Below are 25,159 nucleotides of genomic sequence, written 5' to 3' on the forward strand. Positions count from 1 at the left end.
AGTTTTCCGCTCTTTCCCCGCTCCTCAGCCGGTCTCCCATAAAGAAAGCGGCGGGGCGAAAGGGGGGGGCGAAAGGGGGCGGGGCCTGTCCGCGCGGCCGCTGCCATGGCTGAGAGGGGCGCCGACGGGTCGCGGGCGCTGAGGAGCAGCCGTTACGGTCGCTGGGCTTGCTTCGCTCGGCCGCTGCTTTTGCGCCCCTGCCCCGGCCATTGAGGAGGAGGAGGCGGCGGCCAGGCTGGGGTCAGTGGAAGCCGAAGGATGGCCGAAGCCCCGGGACCGCCAAGCGACGAGGTGACGACCCTGCGGGAGAAAGTGGCTGCGCTGGAGTCGGAGCTGGGCGCCTGCCAGAGCCGCCTGGAGCGGGAGAAGAAGCTGCGCCTCAAAGCCCAGGCCAGCGCCGCCAAGTTACGGAGACGGGTAGGGGCGGCCCTCTTGCCTCATGGGGCCGGGGGCGAGGCGGGGAAACCTCCGGGATAAGGTCGCCCCGTAACGGCCTTTGGGTTCAAGGGCTCTGCTGCTCTGGGGACAGGCGGTTGCTCTGCTTCCAGCCTGGGCCGCTTAGGCTCACTGCTGACTTCCTTGTCTCTCACCTGTTAGAAAGTATAGGAACCTCACCAGGAGAAACGCCCATCTATCTAAGCACCTGAATGCTTTGATTTATTATATTTCTTTCTTCCTCCTTTCTTTCTTTCTTTCTGTTTATTTATTTATTACCAAGTAATATTCATAAATAAGGGTAAAAATGTGCACTCCAACACCAAGACCATTCCATGGTCACTATCCAACCTCCCAAAATTTCAACACCTCTAGTGATAGTTTGACCCCTTTCTGTTTTTACAGTACAAATTCTACAGACACCTTCCATATCTCCTCAAAATCATTTCTCCTGCATATTCCCTGGTTTACCGTAACGACACATGTTAATGTATCATTAATAGCTATATCACCCACTACCTCCTTTCTTTCACCGAGGCACAGCAGCTTACATGGTTTCCTTCCCTGCTTCTGCTTTTGAAGTACAGTGGTACCTCAGGTTAAGTACTTAATTCGTTCCGGAGGTCCGTTCTTAACCTGAAACTGTTCTTAAGCTGAAGCGCTACTTTAGCTAATGGGGGCCTCCCGCTGCTGCTGCACCGCCGGAGCACAATTTCTGTTCGCATCCTGAAGCAAAGTGCTTAACCCAAGGTACTATTTCTGGGTTAGCGGAGTCTGTAACCTGAAGCATATGTAACCCAAGGTACCACTCTATTTGACCGTGTTAATCAGGGGTCAACAAACTTTCAGCCGGGGCAGGTCCACTGTCCCTCAGACCTTGTGGAGGGCCAGACTATATTTGGGGGAGGGGGGAATGAACAAATTCCTATGCCCCACAAATAACCCAGAAATGCATTTTAAGTAAAAGCACACATTCTACTCATGTAAAAACGTCCTGATTCCTGGACCGTCCGCGGGCCGGATTTAGAAGGCGATTGGGCCGGATCTGGGCCTTAGTTTGCCTACCCATGGTGTTAATGCGGCAATATTGGCGACTGCTTTCCCTGGCTTTGTGCAAGAAGAGATGACCATAAATGTTATAATTCACTTGGTTTCCAACTCATTGTATTTTTTTCACAACCCTTTACTGATAAGTTCCACAAAGCCTAGGAAGTTCCACAAAGCCTAGGATTAGTAATGGATCATGCAGGCTTTTCTTAAGGCACACTGCTAATCCTAATGAAATTCATGGGTCATTCCCGCTAAGAGCGAGCAGGTGGTTGAGTGCAAACAGGATTGGAGTAGAGACACTGAGAAACAAGAGGGAGAAATCGGCATGATTCTGTAGATCATGGTGTATGCAGAAATACAGAGTGTAAAAGGGAGGCAACTCTACAGCCCAAGGAGGATTTAGCAAGCTTGGTGGCCTTTAGGACCCCTGGACAAAACTTTTATGTTGCATCTCCGGTTTGCAACATAATTATCCTGTTTTGTAGATTGAAGAACTCAAGAAAATCAGTGACGGAGAAAGAAATGAGAAGGCAACATCCAATGTAGAAGTGCAAACCGAAGATGCTGCTGAATGGTCACATGAAGGTAAATAGCAAATGGTGCAACGTCAGTAATTAAAATAATTTTCAAAGGGGTAGTCAATGTTAGTTTCTTGCAGCAAAAAGAATCTAAAGGGACTTGCAGTTTTCGTGGTCTCGAACCCATTTTATTAGGTTAAGATAATCTAACAGAAAAATGATTCCTGTCCATTGCATTAATCCCATTGATTGAAAAAAAGTGAAAGGAGTTTTAATGGAATAAAAAAAGAGGTGGAATTTTCCACCTTAAAAAGAGGTAAATTCCAGGTGTATATATTTGTATTTTAAAACTTTTCCCATTCATATTTCAGATATAAATTACTTGGTTGGTTGATTTATTTTGGATCATTTTATACCCATATTTTTTTCTGTCTCTAAAGAAATACTTAAGGCAGCTTACATCCTTCACCAAATACAAAAAAATCCTCTTTATGCAAACTCCTGTTGTAGGTCTCATTTGTGTGCCACCAAACAGCTGGGGAAGTGTTAATCCAAATTCTTTACACTTAAAAAAAATAAATCCTGACATGCTTTGGTGCTATTTAGTTATATACATTAAATGGAAATCCCTTTTTTTTAAGGCTTGGTTGCCTTGTGTCATTATCTCATCTACTTTGGAATTTCTAGACACTTAACATTATTATTTGCATGACCTTTGTGGCAAAGATGCTTATATAAATCCTAAGGTGGTGGTGCTTAATCTTCTGTGGGGATTTAGCTGTTGATGAAAGTAACAATAGCATTACTTGCAAGAAGTGCAAAGTTAAAGGTAAAGGTACCCCTGCCCGCATGGGCCAGTCGTGTCCGACTCTGGGGTTGCATGCCCATCTCGCTTAAGAGGCCGGGGGCCAGCGCTGTCTGAAGACACTTCCGGGTCACATGGCCAGCGTGACAAGCTGCATCTGGCGAGCCAGCGCAGCACACGGAAACGCCATTTACCTTCCCGCTAGTAAGCGGTCCCTATTTATCTACTTGCACCCAGGGGTGCTTTCGAACTGCTAGGTTGGCAGGTGCTGGGACCAAGCAACGGGAGCGCACCCCGCCGCGGGGATTCGAACCGCCGACCTGACGATCGGCAAGTCCTAGTTAAGCATATGTAAATATTTGATTCGATTTTTGATTATTTAATTTATAAACTACTTAATGTATTAAAAGATATATATCTAAGCAGTTGTACAAAAATAATATGAATTGTAAGGTTTTGTTATCCTTTTGGCATGCTTGACAAATATAGATAAGATGTACAGTTATAAATCCAACTTCCACATACTGTACTGTACAATATCAAATCAAAACAGCATTGCTAATACATTTATTTCCTAACTTTTTGCAGGCTATTACTATTATCATAATTATTATAATAATAGTTCTGATCTTCATGAGCTAAATGGAGCACAAATACAGCCAAGTTATGATAATGAAGGATCAAACTCTGATTGTGCAGATCAGTTACAATTAGGTGATCAGCCAGATGTTAATGGCACAGAGCATTTCGAGGTTGGAGAACAGGATGCTGTGGTTCATAACATGCAGGTGAGCTGAGTGTTTCTCAACTTTTCTAGTAGTATTATTAGAATTATTACCCACTCTTCATCAGAAAGTCCAAGGGCAAGCCATAGCAATATAAACACAGCATTAAAAATGGTTTAAAACAACTAGAGTGGGTTTCATTCATATATGCACTGGCACTAGAGAACAAAGCCATTCCCTATCCTTAAGAGCCTTTTACTTGGTTCTCTTGGTTTTCCCACAGCACCAATGATTGCTGCTATCTTTATGCAGAGGATTATGTACAGAAACAACCAATCTAGTTTCAATTGTTGGATTTTTATTTCTTAATGACTTGGTATTAAGTGCTGTATACATACAAAGTATGCTTTGTTCTGCTTTATAACTAGAACCTCAGTTAAATCAGTAACTCTTTTTGTACAAGAACTAGCTTTATTAATGTGAATCCTTAACTGCATTAACTTTCATGTAGAACAGTGCAAATGGAATGATTAAAACAAATGGAATGATACTCACATTTGATTGACTTTTACCCTTATAATTTACAATGTGGGGAAAACTTAAGTAGGATTACCTATTGGCTCCCAGTACGTTTCCGAGCACAATTCAAAGTGTTCGTGCTGACCTTTAAAACCCTAAACGGCCTCGGTCCAGTATATCTGAAGGAGCGTCTCCACCCCCATCGTTCTGCCCGGACACTGAGGTCCAGCTCCGAGGGCCTTCTGGCGGTTCCCTCACTGCAAGAGGCCAAGTTACAGGGAACCAGGCAGAGGGCCTTCTCGGTAGTAGCGCCCGCCCTGTGGAACGCCCTCCCATCAGATGTCAAAGCGATAAACAACTACCTGACATCCAGAAGACATCTGAAGGCAGCCCTGTTCAGGGAAGTTTTTAATATGTGACATTTCAGTGTATTTTTCATCTTTGTTGGAAGCCGCCCAGAGTGGCTGGGGAAACCCAGCCAGATGGGCGGGGTACAAATAATAATAATAATAATAATAAATAATAATAATAATAATAATAATTATTATTATTATTATTATTATTATTATTATTATTATTATTATTATTATTATTATTATTATTATTATATACCAGTATATTCCAGTGGATAGTCTTAGAGCCGAAATTGGATGTTGGCATAGTCAGGGACTTTTTTGAGTAGTTCACTATTTTGAGCTTCTATTCCCCATCCGTGGGATGATATAATAGCAGTGTACCTCAGGGTTGCTATGGGTAGAAACAAAATTAAGACTGTGTGTTTCAAAGTGCTACATAAATATCCTCTTTATGTTGTCTTTCATAATCTTAGAAACCAGAAGAGCCTTTATTAGCAGAAGGTACATTAGCAGAAAACTTGAGGGCTGCTGCAGAGGCTGCTGTGTCACAAACAGGATTTATATATGATGAAACCACCGGATTATATTATGACCACAGCACTGGATTCTATTATAACTCGGTAAATATTTGATTTGTTGCTTACTTCATATAAAATAATCTCATACTCCTCAATATAAATAACAAATTTAAACTAATAATGGATTTGTTGATAGTTGTTCTCCTGAAAAATATTTTCTTGGCCGTGAATAGCTTTTTCTTAATGTAATAGGTAACATTCATGTAAATGCCAAAATCATTCACTCTGATTACAAATAAGACCTGTATGTCACAAAGGAGCTCTCCCATCTCCTGATCCTGCAGTTTTCCTTAAACTACCAGTAGATATTAATCTTATAAAGTTGTTCCATGTCTTCCCCACCCCCACCCCCTCCAAAAAATCCTGGTGTTTTCCTTAGCAGGCACTTGTCTGCTGCATGTTTTTAATGTCTGGTCTGCCAAGGCAGCACAAAGTGCTTAGATTTGATTTGATTTGCAGAGCTTTGTATAAATTCCACTTCCCCTTGTGCAACTCCTAAATCCTTCTGAGGCATCCCAACTTGTTTTGGTGTGTGTTAGAATCCAATACACACACCTAATTGTATGCCTTCTATTCCACAAAGCAGTGAGCAATATATTTTGGAATGATGCAGCTCATGAAAAATGTGTTGATCACAGGCAAATGGTATCTGCAGTTGTATGTGTTTGCAAGGTGGCCCACTATCTTTGTTCTTGACTCAAGTTCGCTGTCAGCATTCACAATATCAGTAAAGAAACCTAATCCTTTTATTTGACTCCACTACTCTTTCCAACTGCCAGCCTGAAATTTAACTGCCACTTTGTTGTGTGTCAGTTATATGTACCAATATAATCTGTTGTGATTAATTTCACTGATTCAACTGTATACCTATTTCTGTGTACCTACTTTTGGGCCACCCTGTATATGAATTAGCAGATCTGCACTTATACACAGTGACTCAATCACAGCCATTTATACCTAGCCCTTATAATATGAGACTAATTAATGAATAAATAAGATGGTATTTGTATGTCCATTTTGGAATCCCTTGTAATTCAGTTACAATAGGTTAAAGATTACCCTTCACACATTTTAAAAATATGCATTGTTTTTCATTCTCAAAGTTACAGTAGGTTAAAGATTACCCTTCACACATTTTAAAAATATGCATTGTTTTTCATTCTCAAAGTCTGGGTTGATTGAAGCATTGTTTAAAGTTAGATATGTTTCCATGCTTGGATCAGTGTGATTTAAACATATTCATCTTGTTTTTAAATTCATCCTTCCATCCTTCTGCCGGAGGTAGTTTTGTAGTTGAGCTGAAGCAGAAGAAATTTATGCATGCCAGAAGTTATTCAATAGTCTTGCTTACCTATATATTTTAATTATCTTGATGGCCTGGAATACAGAGTTTACAATTCTTTTAAATGGATATGCATATCTATAGGATTGTTAAATTCTCAAGGTTATATTCGACATAGTGCTAAGTAAATCCTTATGTGAGCAGAACAAATTTGACTTGCACAATGGGACTATTCTCCATTTGCCTGCATGTCCCCTGAATTTGTTCTGAGTGTTCTCCCCACCGTGCAGAACAAATAACGGAATGGTGTGGATATGGGAGAAGTCATGTTGTGCAAATGGAAGTAGTTCTACCCATGCAAGGATTTAGTTGAATATATAGCTGATATACTGAAGCCTTTGTGGCCATTGCTCATTTAAATTTGCTTTTATTCCTGCTAATTAACTGTTCCCTTTCTAAGCATTTCCATATTTTAATTTATGATTTTGCTATGTTAGTATACAACCTGCTTTATTTAATTTTAAGTGATTTACTGTTCTTGTTTCATTAAAGGAAAACCAACTATATTATGATCCAAATACTGGAATTTATTACTATTGTGATGTTGAAAGTGGCCGATATCAGTTCCATTCACGAGTGGATCTACAGTCCTATGAAACAGCAACTGCTCAGTATAGCAAAGACAGGAAAGGCAAAAAGAAGAGAAAAGATGCAGAATGGCCTAGGGCAAATGAGCATAAGGTATCTTCACAACAAATTATATTTTAGTAAATAAAATTGTGGTTGATGATGCATTTTTATCAAAATTAGCATCTTTCTAAGGTCAGGTAAGTATGGCGCGTGTTTAAGAGAAAAATTTATACAGTATGCATTCTAAATGGCTCAGAACGACAGTAAAAATTCCCTTATTTTCTACATGGGGATTAATTTGTACTATATAAATGGATTATGCATGATGTGAGAATAAAATTTGTAGCAGTTAGTTACTATATCCATTATAATTTGGTAAAACACTTAATTGCTAAAAATTGGTCATTAATACATTCTTAGGAAGGAATACAACTTTGCGCTTCATTTAATGTTCTATCAGTGCAAATATTTCATCTTGCCAAACAGAACAATCCTCCCTCTTTCTCTATGCTTAACCTATTCCCAGTTAACTGTGTCCAACCCAGATATACATGCCTTAGAGAATAGAAAATTGGACTGAGTGGATAAAGTGCCACTTTAGGAAGCCAGGCTTAACTAAACAGAAATATTGTATTGATAAATGGCTACCGGCCCTTGGTACATCCAGCTGCCAATGCTGTTAGGTTTTATAACTGTGGACTTGTCCTCACCTCTACAGACACGATATTAAAAAGACCAGCAAACTACTCTGATGCTGTATGAGAAAATGGTTCCCATGCAGCAAAGTACACTTCTCTTCAGTTTAGTTGTGTCTCATGACTGAGTGATGTATTTTTCTTATCTTTCCGCTTTCTTTTATTGTGCATGAGAGCAGGCAGGATCTGTAAGTTGCTGGCTGGTCAAAATCAAGCTGTGTCAACTTGAGATCCTTTCTCCAACCTATTCCCAGTTACTTCAGTGTAAGTCTCACTGAACTCTGTGGGACTTGTTTCTGGATTGTGCTGTTAAGGGTACTTACATTTACTCAATACGTTAAAGAGGGAAGTTGGTGGGTGAGGGGAGAAAAGGCTTGTACAGGCTGATTAAGTTGATAGATAATTTTATTGGGACTATGAATTTCTTCATCCACTGCCGTTTGCTCATTTTCTCAGAGGAGGGAGGAGAATGGGAGAAATGGAACAATATCAGAAGAGAGGAAAATAAAACTGTCCTCCTCAACTTCTCTGCAGGCCTATTCTAGACTAGCCTTGCCTACCAGTTGATAAGCATTTTTAAGCTTTCCAGACTGACATGAGGTCCTAGGGTGAGTTACAGGAAAACAAAAGATGAATTTTTAAACCACATAAACCCAATACAAAATGCAGAACCAAAAATAGAGTTTAGAATGAATTAAAAAGTTAGGTCTTTGACATATATCTCAGCTGTCAAGGACCAGGGTAAAGAGATGCATCTTCAGCATGCAATAAAAGCCACATGATGGCTCTATTCTACCTCCAGAATTAAAGGCAGCATACCAGTTGTTGGGGAGATACCCTGAATCTCTTTTTGACAGGAATGTATGTCAGCAGCGGGTGCTGAGTATAATATTCTGTTTAGACCTTAAAGCTGGCTGCTTGGAAGTGATTGGCTGCCAAACCAATCTGTGGATCTCTTAGATCACATGGCAATGGTAATATTTTGACTCCTTTCAGTTGCAACACTTGCCACTCACCAAAGTGATACAACATTTTATACTAAGCAGTGGGCTATATTGGGTAACTGTTAAACTTCAGTACACCATTGCTGCAGCTCATTTCCCATCTTCAAGCTGAAGAGCAGGAAGGCTGTGTGATACTGTTGGTGCCGTGATGTAGGTGAAGGGTTTGGCTGTAATGATGCAAACAGTGATTTACTCTGCTGAAGCCAGGGTTTCAGCAGGTGTCTAGAAAATGGGGAGAGCCAGCAGTTAATTTCCAGGCAGCAGTGTACTGGAGGATGCAAGAAGTCACCCTCTCTGCTGATGTTCTCTACATGTCCCTTAGGCAGGGATCACATACTGCCAGTCATTGCTGTTGCACTGAGTAAGGGGATGACTAACACATCTGCCTCAAGGATACCCTTGTGGCCTTGTGTTGGGGTAGACTTCTGAATTTCTGCATCTGTGCAGTTCTAAGACTGTGCAGTCTTAGAACTGGAAGTGTCCTGGCTGCAAAGAATATCATGTTTCTGTAGCTTTGCACCTTCCATGTGTACGTGTGTGAGAGAAGGACATGGTAGCATTTGATTTTTTTTCTTGTGTTAAGGAAATTGAAATATGCAGAATTTGGAAGCAATTTGTCCAGAGGTAATATGTTTCCATAGTACTCTCAACACATACTTCATTTTTGCACTGTATTGTTTACTGTTTGCTACTGTTCATCTTTAGGTACATCAGTTGACAGAAACCATGGCTAATCTGAAGATTTCATCTTCTGGATTGGCAACTTCTAGTGAAGGTAGAGTTATGATACCAAACGCATCAGTCTGACGATGTTTAAAGTTGATCTTAAAGCACCATTAAAACAATTAATTACATAAAGATATAACATAAGATCAGTTCTAATTTACACACATATGCTATGATTAAATAGGGGTTCTTTCTGCCTTAGACATTCTAAATAACAATCAATGATTTATTTGTTTTAAGTTAAGTTTCAGGTATAGTAAGTTTATTAAAATAACCTGGTATAAAATGAAATAAATCTAAACATATAATCTCTTAAAATTGGATTTATGGCCCTCTTATGCAGGGTTCTATTTCTTCGTAATAAGAGAAGTGCAGGAAACACATCTTCAGTCATCAGACAGTATGATAGGTCATGCATTTATATTAGTGGAGTCAGGAACTAGCAAGGCATCACAGTATCTAGGTGGAGTTTCAATCCGTTATTTCACCAAGATCCACTACTGAGTCCTTACGATCTTATCCTGAGCTCTGCAGTGTTTTCAGTGAAGAAACTTAATATTTTTGGCTCTACCAACTAAACAGATGAGGAAAGACTATTTTGCCCAGAGGCAAAACTGAAAAGTTCTTGATACTTGTTGCAGCCCATCTTATAAATGTTGGTTCAGATGTAAATTTCACTTCATTCATTGGGACTTGTTTCCAAATAAGGGTACATAGGATGGAAGCCTTAGCCTTCAAGTAAGTGATCTCCGTTAGTATCCTTGCATGCAGACATGCCTTATCTATAAATAGACATAATTCTACAGTATGAGAGATGTGTGGAGCACATGGCCAGTGGTTTTATATTATTCCTTTAGATTACATAAAGACTTATTTAGTTGCACACCAGTATCATTTAACTGTGGGAAACAGAAGATAGAAGGAATACTTGCTTGACATTTTTAAAGGAAATATATGCATTTTAAATGGGAATCTTTATTTAAATTTATATCTCTTTCTTGGTAATTTGCATAATTTAAAGCACTTTGATTTAAATCAGTCCACTTTGCTTGAAATAATGTGGGGAGAATGGCCCTCTTTACCACTCACACAGGCTCCTTTTATCTGTTCACCTTCCCCAGTTGCTTTCATGCTCCTGTTTCCCTAGCCACATGCACTTCTTTTTCTCTATATATTCACCATTTTGAAATGAAATGCCACTCCACAGGGGTTGCAAATTCTCTTTCACTTCAGATTTTGCTACAATTGGGAAATGACTGTGGTGCTTGCAGCAGGAATGATGAAGTGGAGCAGCAAGCAAAATAGGCTATTGCAGGAATGGCAGGCACATTATGCATTGGGGTTTTTCAAATGGCAAACTGTATTGGACATATTAGCCATCATCTGCTTGTAGCAAAATTCTGTACAAGTCCATCTCTGAGAACTACTTTGATAAGTTTTCCCCAAAATATTTTGTTCCTAGTACAGCAGCAAAAACATCTAACACAGCAGATCTCACATGGACCATAGCTCTATGAATCTAGAAAGCTTCATTTATCCTTATGTATGACTATTTGTTCATTCTCAACAATATATATATTTTGTTTTAGAATGCGTTCAAATATCTGATTGAACTTCCATTTTCAGAGAAATTTTGTGTGTAATAAGGTTAGAGAATGGCTTGATAGTTCATGAGTTGTATTTATTCTACTACAAGTCTGATTGTTAAAGAAGCATATTTGTAATTGTTTAATTTTTTTAAAAAGGCATATTTAATTACCATGTAGTCCACTGTTAATCTTGACTTGCTTTCCTTTCTCTGTTAACAGGAAATATTGCAGGCAGATTAATTATCTGAGAATATGAGAAGTGCTTTTTGTTTTAGTGTTACTTGTTTTTGTATGTTACGCAGAGAGAAATATTGTATATTTGGGTTTCTTGAATGACATGTTGAGAGAGAAATCTAATAAATGAAGCTTAAGGGAAAATAAGAAAAGGAATAATAGAGTCATAGAATTGTAGAATTGGAAGGGATCCCTAGGGTCATCTAGTCCAATTGCCTGCAAGGCATGAATCTCAGCTTGATTATACATGACAAATGGCCATCGGAACACTGTTTAAAGACATCCAAGGAAGGACAGTCCACCACCTGTCATGGAAATCTTTTCCACTAGTCGGAATCTCCTTTCTTGTAACTTGAATCCATTGGTTCAGGTCCTAGCTTCTGAAGCAGAACAAGCTTTCTCCATGTGACAGCCCTTTAGATATTTGAAGATGGCTATCCTATCTCCTCTCAGTCTCCTCTTCACCAGGCTAAACATACCAAATTCTCTCAACCATTCCTCATAAGGCTTGGTTTCCAGGCCCTTTATCATATTGGTTGCCCTCCTCTGCACATGTCCCAGCTTGTCAATATCCTTCTTAAATTATGGTGGCCAGAACTGGACACGGTATTCCAGGTGTGGTCTGACAAAGGCAAAATAGAACAGGACTTCCCTTGATCAGAACACTAAACTCTGTTGATGCAGCCTAGAATAGCATTAGTGGGGGGGGGTGCTGCTGCATCACAGTGTGGACTCAGATTAAGCTTATGGTCTACGAAGACCCCTAGATCCTTTTCACGTGCACTACTGGCAAGCCAGGTGCCCCATATCTTATATTTGTGCAGCTGGTTCTTCCTGCCTAAGTGTAGAACCATACATTTGTCCCTATTGAAATTCATTTTGTTAGTTTGGGGGGGGAAGGACACATATTATCCCAAGAGATGTTCAGTTCATCTCATGCTTATGGAGGAGAGATAGTAACTGGCTTTTGTTTTATATGCCTGGGATGAATGGTAGCATTCATCCCAGTACAGATCAGGTCATTGATGCTGATACATTTGGGAATTATCACCAAACTGTTGGGCTGAGGGAGAAAACTGAAAATGTATTGATTAAGTAGCTGGCCTTAAATAATGCAGTATTTTGTGAAAAGATGGTTTGTGTTGTGTATTATTTGGATATGCCTATTGATACTGCACAATTGCAGAAATGTAATCATTTGATATCTGTGTTTACAGTTCTGCTGCAGTGTGTGGCAGTGAATGAGAGTGTACAAATAGTTGTACATAGAGCACTGTTTGAACTGTAAAGGAACATTTCTCCTGATAGGACATTGACGAGTATTGGTGATAGGACCTTAGTATTAAGTGTTGTGTGGATTTCCCACCTTAAAACTGGGATGATTCAGATACTAGCACACTTGTATAGTACTTTTTCTAATTTTGAATAAGAAAAAAATGGTTTAAATAATCTGCAAATGTTGGTGTGTGAGAGTGAAATGCTTTTATTCTAAATATTTACACTAGTGTAATGCCATGATGTCTGGGGCTGAGCTAGATCATTGGCCCCCTTGAGCCAGCACTGTATGACTTCGTTTTCCAGGCTAGGGATTTGTAAAGTACAGACATGTGAAAGGAGCAAGTGATCCCTAAATACAATCTCCCTATGAGATGAGGAGCTAGTCTGCATAGTTCATGAACATCATTTGAAGGGAAGAAGAAAAACTTCCCTATATCAAGGAGCTAGTTCAAACGCTAGGTGCCTGTGTACAGAACAGTGATCAAGAATTAAAAGAAGGTTGACAATCTCTTCTCCCTCCCAAACAAATCTGGCCCAAGGAAAGTCAACAGCAGATCCACTATTCTGAAGGAGCAACTGGTCTGCTTGCTTTCTGTCTGGCTAGCTCATCACGTTGGAGGTCCATGCCAGGCATACACTCTCTTCTATGAAAAGGAATGGACAGCTATTTGGAGAAATATATTGTTATTGTTCCCCCGGTGTTTCCTGTCACAATCTGAAAGTAATGGTTAGTTGGTTGTTTTGCTGGCTAGTGCCGTACAAGAGCACTGAAGCAAGTAGCTTAGAACAAAGAAAGGAAGTTTGGAACATAGGATTTTTTAACTGGGAAAGGGGGAAAGAGGGGAAAATAGAGAAACCTCCACAAATGAATGTCTAGAATGGATAGCATTCGTTGCCTTTTTTTAAAAAAAGTAAAGACAGGAACTCTGAAAAGTTAGTGAAGGGATTTGAAGATTGGTTATAAACTTTTAATGTCCAAGCACTGAAGAGGACCTTTAGTCATGATTATCTTAGAATGGTTAAAATTGATCAGATACCAACTGATTTTTCCATTTCCCATTACTAGCTTGCTTGCTTGCTTACAGATTTTGCATCTTGTGCCTTAAAAGAATCCAGTCATTAAAAGAACAACGTTATTATCATTCCTCAAGTTTGATTTTCATTCAATCTTCAGGACTTGAAAACAGATGAGCAGAAATCATCCAGCAATCTGAATTGCCTTTTTACCACCAATGAGCTAAGTTCTCCAGAAGAAGACAAAGGTCCAAATCTGAAAAAGGCTAAGGTGGACACTGATACAAGAAACAGCCTATTAGCCAAAGAATCAATTACCACAACTGGTGCCAATTTACGTTTTGAGAACACTCAATGTACTGCTGTGATAGAGGACAGTAAAACAGAGACAGAGAGTGAGCCTGAAGAAGGGGAAATTACAGACTCTGAAGAGGAGGACTATAGCAGTGAAGATGAAGTAACAAGTGAAGAAACTGTAACTTCAGAAGACACTGACAGTGAAGGTGAATCCTGGGTTTTTACAAAGTATCCTTAAATATTTATAGTTTGGGGAACAAGCAAAAATGGATAATATCAAAAATTGAAACCTACAAGTTTGAATGCTATAGATCTTCAGCAAAATGGCAAAAGTTGTCTTGATCTCTCCGTTTCTAGTCTTCAGATGTTTCAACTAAGTATGGATAACTGTAAAAGCTGTATCTTATCACTATAAAAGCTGTCAGATGAAGATACTTCATGACGTTGCTGCTTACATGGATCTATTTAGACTTCTTACTTGAAAATATTGAATGTGTAAAGTGGAGGGACACTAATGTTATGTTCAGAAATTAGTGTTTTTCTTCAGATGCTTACTCAGATGCTTACTCGTATTCGTGGTGTGTATAAAAAAGTACACCTGCATAGCTGGTTGGTTAAGAAGCTGTTTATATGGCATTGCTTCTGAAACAGACACCCCCCTCCACTAATCAATATTTTATTTTCATAGTTTGATGTTGAGAAAGTTTTGTTCTTTTTGGTCTAGGAATATTCCAGATACTGGGAGCAATACAGTGTCCCCTGTATATAGGAGTCTAGGCGCCCTTCGTTCTTTTGTTGGTATCATTGAATACCACTTGGCAAGCACTGGTTATTAGTTTGTCCTTGTGCTTCCCACAGTGGCAAGTAGTAGGACCTTTCTCTTCATCTTGGAGCCTGTATCCAGGTTCACATCCTGAGTAGCTGTCATGTAGTTTAGTTTTCAAGTTGGCTAAATATCCAGATTCTGTGAACAGCCCCAGTGTCTTCTTCCTCTGTTGTTACAAAAGCTCTGTCTCCTCCGTGGCAACACTTATCTTCAGTGCCCCTTTCAACTAATTCAGCACATGGTCATTGCATCAGTTAGGAAACTTAGCACTAGCCTTCTTTCTACTCTAAGAAGAAGTGGGAGTTCTGTCTGCTGGCCTTGGCTGCTAGCAAAAATAATTGTAACTATACTGATGCTGCCTACTTTTTAATTTAAATGTCTGTTACCAAGATAAACTTCCTGGCACAACAGAATAACCAGGCTGTTGATTTTTGTGGGCTCTTAAAAGGCCAACTTTGGGAAAATATGCTAGTCAGAAGTTTTTCTACTAGATGTGCTTGTACGGTTAATTTTTACAGTGTTTTGATACATTAACCCTTTTTTTGCTTTAACTGATGTACTGGCTGAACTCAATGGTTACTAGCCACAAGGCTGGCTATTTCTGCCTCCATGTTTACAGGCAGCATGCTTCTGAATAACAGATGCTGAAAACTGCAGGACAGGAGAGTGCTTCTCATATGCATGTGGTTGGCCACTGTGAGAATAAGATGCTGTGGGGCATTAGTCTGATCCAACAGGCTGTTCCTACAGTCTTAACCCTACTTTTGAAAATCAAGGGTGCTTGGGGAAATATGACATTGATTTGTCTGATGCTTATTTTTTATTGATTTAGGCGGAGACAAGATTTGGCCCCCTTGTATTAGAGTGATTGTCATTAGATCACCAGTACTGCAAATGGGATCTCTGTATATCATCACAGCTGTCAAACCTGCCACAATTGGAAGGTAATACAAAATATGCAAGAGAAATCCATGCTTATGTTAGCTGATAAGATTGCCAATTCTATTGAACCAGATTGAATTGAGTGACTTACAATAAGACAGCACGATTTTTCTGTTTAAATCAATTCATCATACTCTTTGACTCCTAGAATAGTAGCATGCCAGGGATAGATGCCATGGCAGTTCACTATAAGAAACTAGGATGGTGATTGAATTCTGTTGAACTTTGTGTGTTGCCAAAGGCAAAATACTGTGTATTGGGAATTAGTGCAGTACAATAAATAGTATTTTAATATATCTGAACTAGATCATTCAGTGGTAAGTCCATATTTACTACATATTTAAATTGGTTTGAAGACGGCATGACTTCCCAACTAAGGGAAATTTGTAGTTTTTGTAGTCTAGCATTTTGGTCTGAAGAGCTTTACAAGCAGCGCTGGTTAGCTGAGTCTAGCTGCTGTTTTAATTTCTTAAAATGCCACCCATGTAGCATCCCTCCAGTGAGAAACTATAGTGACCCAGCCACCCAGCACTGTTTGGGGCACTGGACTGTAAAATATAATTTAAAAGGAGAGCCCTATGCAAGCATAGATGGTAGGTCCTGCCAGAGTGCTGCTCAGTGTTACAGCATAAGATTGCACAGTTGAGTCCTTAAGGCGGTTTTTCACAGTAATTCTCCTTGTGGGCTTTGTAACTGTTACTTCTGTTTACAGAGAAAAAGATATGGAACATACACTGCAGATTCCAGAGGTTGGAGTTAGTAAGGTAATTAACTCTTTAAGGACTTTAAAAGATGTCTTAACTCGTCAGATACTTCATTTTAAACCTAACGCTGTGTTAGTGAAATGTGCTCTGTATTAAAACACTTTATTTTTTTTACAGTTTCACGCAGAAGTATACTTTGATAATGAATTGCAAAGTTACGTTCTTGTGGATCAAGGCAGTCAGAATGGTACTGTGGTTAACGGAAATCAAATTTTACAGGTAAGCATAACCATTTCTGCCCTTCCCACCCCCACCCCATAATGCTGCTACTGCTTGAACGCACTTTGTGATCCCCTTGATCTCTCTCTGAAGCAGCAGTACAGAAACCTTTTATCAGCACTTATCTGCAGTCTGGCTTTCCCTCCCTTTTTTCTTATAGCCTAAAACAAAGAGTGAACCTCATGTTCTGGAACATGGTGATGAAGTGAAAATTGGGGAAACGGTTTTATCCTTTCACATACACCCTGGGAGTGAAACCTGCGATGGATGTGAACCAGGGCAAGTCAGAGCCCATCTTCGCCTTGATAAGAAAAGTGCATCTTCAAGTAAGTGATAAAAATGGCTTGAGGGTTTTGTTTTGTTTTGTTTTTTTAATGTACTGTCAATTTCCAGGAAAAAGATTGATCCCAAGTTGAAGTAGATAAACAAATGACTTAACTTGGAAAAAGGCTGCACGTTTTTGTTATTTTTACACTACTGAAGCATTTTTAAAATAAATTTGCCTTCAGCCTAAAGGTGGTCTTGGCTCCATTAAGCAAACTAAATCTAAGATGCAAAAGTTTCCAGACTTCATAATTTCATATTTTGTTTCAAGTTAAATTATCTCACCATCTTTCAATTGGATACTCAGAAGGGTTAGGTAAGGGTTAGCTACCTGGGCAGCATTCAGCCCCATCCTACTTTTCTGCAACTCCCATTTCAGCTGAAAGAAGTGAAGGTCAGCTGGGAACGATTAAAGAGCTGCAGCTTGCTCCTGGTGCCCCAAGTGCAATGAGAGAACTTCATCTCATGGTGCTTGCAGGACCATAGCTCAGCAGTAGAGCACCTACTTTGGATTTGTATGGTCCAGGTTCAATCCCCAGCATCTTCAAGTATAGCTTTGAATGTCCCATCTGAAGCCATGGGCAGCCACTGCCAGTCAGTGTAGACAGTGCTGAGCTAGATGAACTAGTCGTCTAGCTCTGTATAAGACAGCTTCCTATGTTCCTGTGCTGGGAGGAGAGAGGTACTTAGTCCTGAAAAGGCAAGCTTGAAGGGAAGCACTAATCACTGGCTTATACACTTCTCAGTACTGAATGAGGATCCCAGACAACCTTCAGCGTAGTACTCTTACAGCTATATATCAACTGTGCCCTACCTCCCAATATGCAGTGTAGGGACTGGCAGTTTGACATGAAACTTACTGCAAACCCCCAAAACTGAAGAAGATAATCCATTATTTAGATCGAGGTGGGGAGCTTTAGGTTCAGAGGCTAAATAGATGGCCTCCCTATCTCTCACTGGCCCTGCTCTGCACTCGTGTGCAGACTTACCAAGTTGGAATATATTTTTGAACTGTTATAATACCCTTTGCTTGCCTGGAGGAAGGCTGGAGAGCCGTGTGTGTGTGTGTGTGTGTGTGTGTGTGTGTGTGTGGCCACATCCACCAATAGTGCACAGCCCCTGGAAGGTTACCTGTGAGTGAACATGGCCCTCAGATTTAGAAAGGTTCCTCATCCAATTTAGATAATAGGGAATCCATGGTATGCCTAGAAGTTGAATTCAAATGGCCAATAAGATATTTTGAAAGTGCTGTTGTGCCTACAAGTAAATTCGCACACTAGCCTTAGCATAGCACAAAAATTCCTCTAGTTGAATTCCCATCTGCCAATGGGTCTCTACTGAATTAGCTGAATCATCTTCTTGTACTCTTTCAGTTTGCACTGTTCTGACAAAAGAAGAGAAGGAATTGGTTAGAAGAAAAGAATTAAAACAAATTCGTGTTAAGTATGGCTTGCAGGTAAGTTCCTTTTTAACAAAAGTTGTCTGATAAATTACTGGATTTGGGGACATACAGGTTTTTAAAAAATATTTGTACTGTATTCTGCATCATATTCTTACTTGTAGAAGTTACAAGTGTTGGTTAGATGGGAATGAATTGTCTTATGAAACAGAAGAGTAGAATTCATTGAGCCTGTGTATTCAGGGTAATTTTACAGCAGTTGTACTAGGGAGACACTGTCAAAGAGAAGACAACTCAATCTTCTAGATTGCAAGCAGGGTCTTTCCAAACTGTCGTTGCTAACATACAGCTGCATTTCAAAGCAGTCCTTCGTGTGCACACTTAAGAATAACTACCCCCTCACACACAAACAAAACTCATTGCAATCAACTAAATGCAACCAGCCATTCTCTAGGCTCTCCAACCATTCGCACCACCAACAAAAACAAACAGATAAATAAAGAACCTATTCTTGCAATGCTGACACCAAAAGCAAAAGAATGAAAAATCAGTACTCCCATTCTCCCCCCTCCCCCCAGCGTCACAATGTCTGTAATAGCAGTGTCTCACACCAAATGTAACTGACCTGTAGAAAGGACTCTCTGAATTGGAAACAGAGACATTATATGTACCCTTATTAACTATGAAAATCCTTTAATAAAACAACTACTTAAAAAAAGAGCAGCCCTGTTAGATCAGGCCAAAGGTCCATCTAGTCCAGCACTGTCTTCTCAAGGCAGGGCCCAAAGGCAATAGCTGCCTCTTGCTGTGTACTTGCATTAGAATCCAGAGGTTTCTTAAACCCAGCATGTATTTGTCTGATTCCTTTTAAAAGACATTTAAGCTAGTAGCCATTGCTCCAGTTTGTGGCAACAAATTAGAAAAATAAATTGTGCATTACGTGAAATAGTTCTGGGTTTTTTGTCATGTCATGAGATGGCCTGATTGCTAGTATTGGGGAAGGGGAAGAAAAACTCACTTCACTTTCAATATATATATTGTAAAACACTACCATGGCCCCCTGGCCCCTTAGCTGTCATTTTCCCCACTCAGTTAAGAAGCCCTTAGTCATTTCACCTTGTTGGGAAGGTGTTTCAAGTCCCAATCATTTTTACTGCACGTATCTGCACCTTTTCTATACTGCAAGGTTTTAAAGGAATCTATGGAATATTTCTAGAATTACATCAAACTCTACAGTATAATATGCTGGGAACTGAGTGTATTTAATATGCACCTAAAATGTGTATGAGTTGTTTTTCCCATTGCCTGTGCCTTATTGTTAAATGTATTGTTTGGAAACAAATAAGTTTCCAAACATGGGGTTGATTGGTTGTTGTTTTTTTAAAGAATACAGAATATGAAAATGAAAAAGTTATAAAAAACCCAAACTACAAAGACAGAGCAGGAAAACGCCGTGAGACAGTTGGAAGTGAAGGAAACTTTCACAGAGATGATGCTCCAGCCTCTGTACATGTGTAAGTTGCTAGTTGGTTGGTTTTCTGCAAGTATATATATCTCTAGAAATGCGTTAAGCTATCACACATGCAGTGCAGTTATTCACATGGCTTACCTCCAGTTCTCTAAACCACATAACATTTACTATCTTTTTTTGAAAGTTGTTTATCTATTCACTGTGCATTTGAACACCTCTTAAAATAATTGTAATCAAACTTTATTTACTGACTTAAAAATATACACAACTTGATTGTAAAAAAAGCCTCAAAGTGATTTACAAAAAGATAAAACAAAATTAAGAAAAATTAACAACCCTATTTTAAAATTACATCAAATTTCTATGCATCTGAGTAGGCTTGTCTAAATAAGCATGTTTTTAGCAGACACTAAAATGAGTATAGTGACGGTTTTGCATTATGGTTTCTGAGATCAAAGAGCAGGTTCTTGTCTGTGTGTGAATACAATTGGATGCCATTTGAATCAAGATAGTGAACTGAACCTTTTAAAAACTGCATTGATCTTGGCCTCCGATTTCAAAATGGCACTGATTTTTTGGTTTCTTTGCATTCTTGAGCAAATGCCAGGTATGAGTTTGCTAGTATTATATTGTTAGTAAATAGTCTACCATGCAGAAACATATTTAGGTCCTGATATAAACTATGGATAAGCAGATTTCACTGAACCATTTCAAAAAAATGGCAATTTGTAGTAAGGCCACTGTATCTTCACTTATTTTGGCTGTAGGAGAAACAGTGTTCTCTCAAAATGTAAAAGTAGTTCCTTCCCATGTAAAAGTTCTGTTTTTTTGTTTTTAAAGTGAAATTAGTGATAGCAACAAAGGTCACAAAATGTTGGAGAAGATGGGATGGAAGAAAGGAGATGGGCTCGGAAAGAGTGGTGGCGGAATGAAGGATCCGGTAGGTCTACTTCAATGTATAAATTGCGCAAAGCTTAGACTAAAGCTGCTATCCTATTTTCACTTCCTTGGAAGTAAACCCTGTTGAAACAAATGATACTTGTTTAATAGCATTGTGCTGTGGAGTACACTCACACTGCAATCCTATGCACAATTTGAAGTTTCATTGAACTTTGTGGGACTTCTGAGGTTGCTTACTTTTAGTAGTTTTTGATGGGTTTTTTATTTTATTTTTTATTTTTATTTTGTTTTCCAGGATGTATGTTTTGATTATTTTATTAATGCACAATGAATGATAGAGACATATTGTAGTAAAATGGGGGGGGGGGTCATCAGTTACTATTTCAGATGTGTCTTGTGATTTGGCCTTGTTTCAGCGAACCACTTCACTCAGTTCAGGTGAGCCCAAACAGGAAGTAGATTTTTTCCTTACAAATTGTGCTAGATGAGAAGGGAGGAGGGTTGCTGGTACTGTTTGTTTTAGGAAACAGCCTTGAGTGGAGGTAGGCAATGCACAAACACCCAACAATGGGAAAGCTTGGATATGAGGGAAGTTTTACAGACGCTTTTTCTAGCTACGTCCTGTTCTATGATATTCAAATGTGCAATTAATATTTCATCAAAAAAACCCATATCATTATATTAAAGAAAGAAGTTGAGTGAACTGCAAAGGGCACTATACTTGTGGGGAAGTTTGAGTTCACTGGTGGGGAATTTCCCTAGTGTGTGTGTGTACACACATGCCACAAACTATCATTGCTTTCATGCTATTTCCGGTCAATCTTGTGGACTTCCCTTAGGCATCTGGCTGGTCATTGCAAGAGCAGAATGCTGGACTGACAGGCCTCTGGTCTGATCAGCAGGACTCTTAAGTTCTTGGAGCCATTCCACTCAGAAAATATTGGAATTCCCCCCAGTACCTGTCACTATGGTGCAGGTGCAGTGGTACCTCAGGTTACATACGCTTCAGGTTACAGACTCCGCTAACCCAGAAATAGTGCTTCAGGTTAAGAACTTTGCTTCAGGATGGGAACAGAAATCATGGTCTGGTGGCGCAGCAGCAGCAGGAGGCCCCATTAGCTAAAGTGGTGCTTCAGGTTAAGAACAGTTTCAGGTTAAGAACAGACCTCCGGAACGAATTAAGTACTTAACCCGAGGTACCACTGTATATATTCTAGCTTGTGAAGTGTACCTTCAGCTTGGACCTCTTCTACTCTTTCATGGCTATCCTGAATAAAAACATACTTTTGAGATTTGAAGGTACTACAGTTTGTGTACAAGAAAAGTCACCGGCTGTTTCAGTCAATAAAATTGTTGTATAAGTGGGCATTTGGAAGTAAAATAAAATAGTGTGACTGATAGTGTTACCTGTTAATCCCACTGTTCTTTTAGGTTTAGACTTATTTTTTATATAATGTTCTGTTTTTATTTTTTTGGGTAAGCTTTGCTGAAAGTGTCAGTTGCATCACACATACAGATGGTGGCTTTAGCATGAGAACATAGTTTTCAGGTTTCCTCATTATGTGCTTCTCTCCAGCTTTTCAAGATATTAAAAGTTATTGAATGCATATTATTTGTTGAATTTATGCTTATAAGAATTCATTGTCCGGCAGATCAAACTTCAGCTGCACAGAAAGCATGCAGGCTTAGGTTCAGCTACTCCTACATCTGCAGAAGAGGTTCCGATCATCAGCACCAAGAACAGAAGGAACTGGGAAAAAGCAAGAGAGAGATTTGCAGAAAAATTTCAGGAGCCTAAAACACAGAAAAATGCACCAAAGGATCTGACTTGGGTTAGAGAAACTGCAGAATGACATTCAGCATTTAATGTTACCTTGGTTAAATAGATTTTTATTTTATGCTAAAATGGAAGTTGGATTATTTGTATATTTCTTAGACTGCTGTATTGGTTAGTTATCTGCAATACATGGTTGGTTTTTATGTTTTCATTTTTCTTTAAAACACAAAACGTGTGACTGGCCCAGGACTTGGTTGAATGGATTTTGATATTAAACTTTCAGAACTTGTGGGTAATTTATGAGGGAAGACATTTTAACCCACCTAGACAGTGAATTGATATATTCATTAATCTATTCTTGGACTCTTCATGGATCTCATAGAAATGTGTGAACTGCTGCAAAAAAAATAATAATGCCTTGTGTATATGGTTAAAGTCCTTTGAGAATTTTTGTAGCAAAAGAGGGAGCATTATTGATATGCTTCACCACTTCACTATTATATGAAATTAACCAAGATTTTCTAACAACCTTATTTTCTTCTGTGAAGGACATTATTGAGGGTTAAGTATTAATCTTGTTGTAGTCTTGAGGTAGCATGTTCAGAAACTGCCGTGATATTCAAAGCTGTAATACACTTTTAAGAATTGTTACTACAGAATTTATATGGGAGGATTGTGACAGATTGCAGATTTCCTGGCTGGACTCAAGAATTCTCCTTGAAAGGTTAGCATACAATTCTAGCCTAATTTTTCAGTGTGCATTGGGTTCCAAGAAAACTATATTCAATCATGCATTTTTTCCACCTGCATTCCAAGAGTTCTGTACTACAATTATTCTTAAAGTGTAAATTGGTCCTAAAATATAAACTGCTATCTGATTACTATGTAAGTCTTCAAGCCACTCTGAAATAGGCCATTTTGAAATCAGTGGAGTGGCTTCGAATCTCGGCAGACGAGCATTATTTATTAACCTGTTGGGCCTGTTCTGTATCCATTGCTGGCAATGGAGTTTAGGCCAGGAATCTTGGTTTTCTTTTGTTTCAGGGCGGAGGTTGAACACTTATTTATTGAATGTTAATAAAACAGTGCTTTCAACATTTGTGGTGTAAAACTTTAATTCATGAAGGTGCTAGGCAAAAGGCAGTTAAACTTCATTTTTAAAAATCTCTTGTATTTCTGGGTATAGCAATCTGATTTCCAAGAGCCATTCAAACTGGCAATTAGCTGAAGAGGTGTATACCTTACCATAGCATAACTTACTCAATCAGTTATAATTTATTACTTAAAGATGAGATGCTGAAGCGATTAAACTGACTACTACATGGAAGGCTCTCCCCTCTGCTATTCTGGACTCCAGTGACTTTAAAAATATGAGATTCAGTGACTTTAAACTACAGCTTGGGGGGGGGGGGGCGTTCTGAGACTAAGCCTTAATCCTTAATGTTTCAGTCCATCCCTTATAAAACCAGTTTAGACTGACAAGGATTGCAGTTATCAGTTTAACTGATCAGAAATGTCTTGGGCTGCAATACTAACAGTGTCTGAGCAGGAATAAGTCCCACTGAATTCACTTGGACTCACTCCCATTGTACCCATAATCAGCTTCCCAAATACTGCTGGGTGGTGCTGTGGGTTAAACCAGAGCCTAGAACTTGCTGATCAGAAGGTTGGTGGTTCGAATCCCTGCGATGGGGTGAGCTCCCGTTGCTCGGTCCCTGCTGCCAACCTAGCAGTTCGAAAGCACAGCAAAGTGCAAGTAGATAAATAGGTACTGCTCCAGCGGGAAGGTAAACGGCGTTTCTGTGTGCTGCTCTGGTTCGCCAGAAGCAGCTTCGTTATGCTGGCCACATGACCCGGAAGCTGTACGCCAGCTCCCTCAGCCAATAAAGCGAGATGGGCACCGCAACCCCAGAGTCAGCCATGACTGGACCTAATGGTCAGGGGTCCCTTTACCTTTAACTACTTAATAGAGCTGAGCAATGTCTGGTTTTCAACATCGTGATATATCAACAGCTAAACATCACATTTCAATATATCAGGGGTAGGCAACCTAAGGCTTGTGGGCCAGATGCGGCCCAATCGCCTTCTCAATCCGGCCCACGGACGGTCCAGGAATCGTTGTGTTTTTACATGAGTAGAATGTGTTCTTTTATTTAAAATGCGTCTCTGGGTTATTTGTGGGGCATAAGAATTTGTTTAATTTTTATTTATTTTTCAAAATATAGTCCAGCCCACCACATAGTCTGAGGGGTGGTGGACTGGCCCACAGCTGAAAAAGGTTGCTGACCCCTGTGATATACACATCATGATGTCTGAAATTGGAGATCAGGTGTAGGGATGGGGAGGGGAAAGTGACCTCTACCACATGGTTTGAGTGGGAGGGGATGGGGGTGCCTCAAGCCACAGTCCGTCCCTCCGTAGCAAAGATGTTTGTCCACTGGCTGCTGTTTTCCTGTTGACTGAGAAAAACACCTCTGCCTCCTCAGTGCCAGGGGAAGGTGGTGCCTCAGCAATGGCCGTGCCTCCCGATCAGCTTAGATCAGCAGTGATGACAGCTGTTTTCTCTGAACTCAGATCATTGGCTGAGATCATGCAATGTTGGCGGTGCCTTGAAATCAGCTGCCTGGCTATCCCTCGCATGAGCAACAATGTATTGCTGAGTCAAAATCATTGCCGTGGTGTGATTTTGAAACTGACTTGGGCCAATATGAAAAATTGCAGTGCTACTTAAAATTTGTACTGCATCTTCCCCTCCCTCTTATGTTTTAGATACAACACAGTCCATAATTATTGAAATAATCA

At 39.6% G+C, this 25,159-nt stretch overlaps 1 protein-coding gene across 2 annotated transcripts; it reads left to right on the forward strand.

The window, feature by feature from the left end:
* Nucleotides 1-81: 81 nt before the first annotated feature.
* AGGF1 (angiogenic factor with G-patch and FHA domains 1) lies at nt 82-23,454 on the forward strand. Of its 2 annotated transcripts, none has more exons than XM_081212862.1 (14): nt 82-417; nt 1,971-2,070; nt 3,397-3,596; nt 4,882-5,028; nt 6,821-7,009; nt 13,599-13,941; nt 15,394-15,505; nt 16,216-16,267; nt 16,385-16,486; nt 16,647-16,812; nt 18,184-18,266; nt 19,596-19,723; nt 20,521-20,620; nt 22,233-23,454. In XM_081212862.1, the coding sequence occupies exons 1-14, from the start codon at nt 259-261 to the stop codon at nt 22,431-22,433; spliced, it is 2,082 nt and encodes a 693-aa protein (XP_081068988.1). In that variant the 5' UTR covers nt 82-258; the 3' UTR covers nt 22,434-23,454. The 2 variants fall into 2 exon arrangements, with proteins under 2 accessions (XP_081068988.1, XP_081068989.1); XM_081212863.1 differs by lacking the exon at nt 13,599-13,941 and adding an exon at nt 9,303-9,372 and having other exon boundaries at nt 83-417.
* The last annotated feature ends 1,705 nt before the right edge of the window (nt 23,455-25,159 follow it).

Source organism: Podarcis bocagei (genome assembly GCF_964188305.1).
Source record: "Podarcis bocagei genome assembly, chromosome: 11".
NCBI lineage: Eukaryota > Metazoa > Chordata > Lepidosauria > Squamata > Lacertidae > Podarcis > Podarcis bocagei.

Excerpts from the sequence above, each read along its gene's own strand:
- AGGF1 (XM_081212862.1), top strand. The coding sequence starts at position 259 with ATGGCCGAAGCCCCGGGACCGCCAAGCGACGAGGTGACGACCCTGCGG. Across the intron at positions 15,506-16,215 it reads AAACCTGCCACAATTGGAAG|AGAAAAAGATATGGAACATA; the intron begins GTAATACAAAAT and ends TTCTGTTTACAG. Across the intron at positions 16,487-16,646 it reads ACGGAAATCAAATTTTACAG|CCTAAAACAAAGAGTGAACC; the intron begins GTAAGCATAACC and ends TTTTTCTTATAG.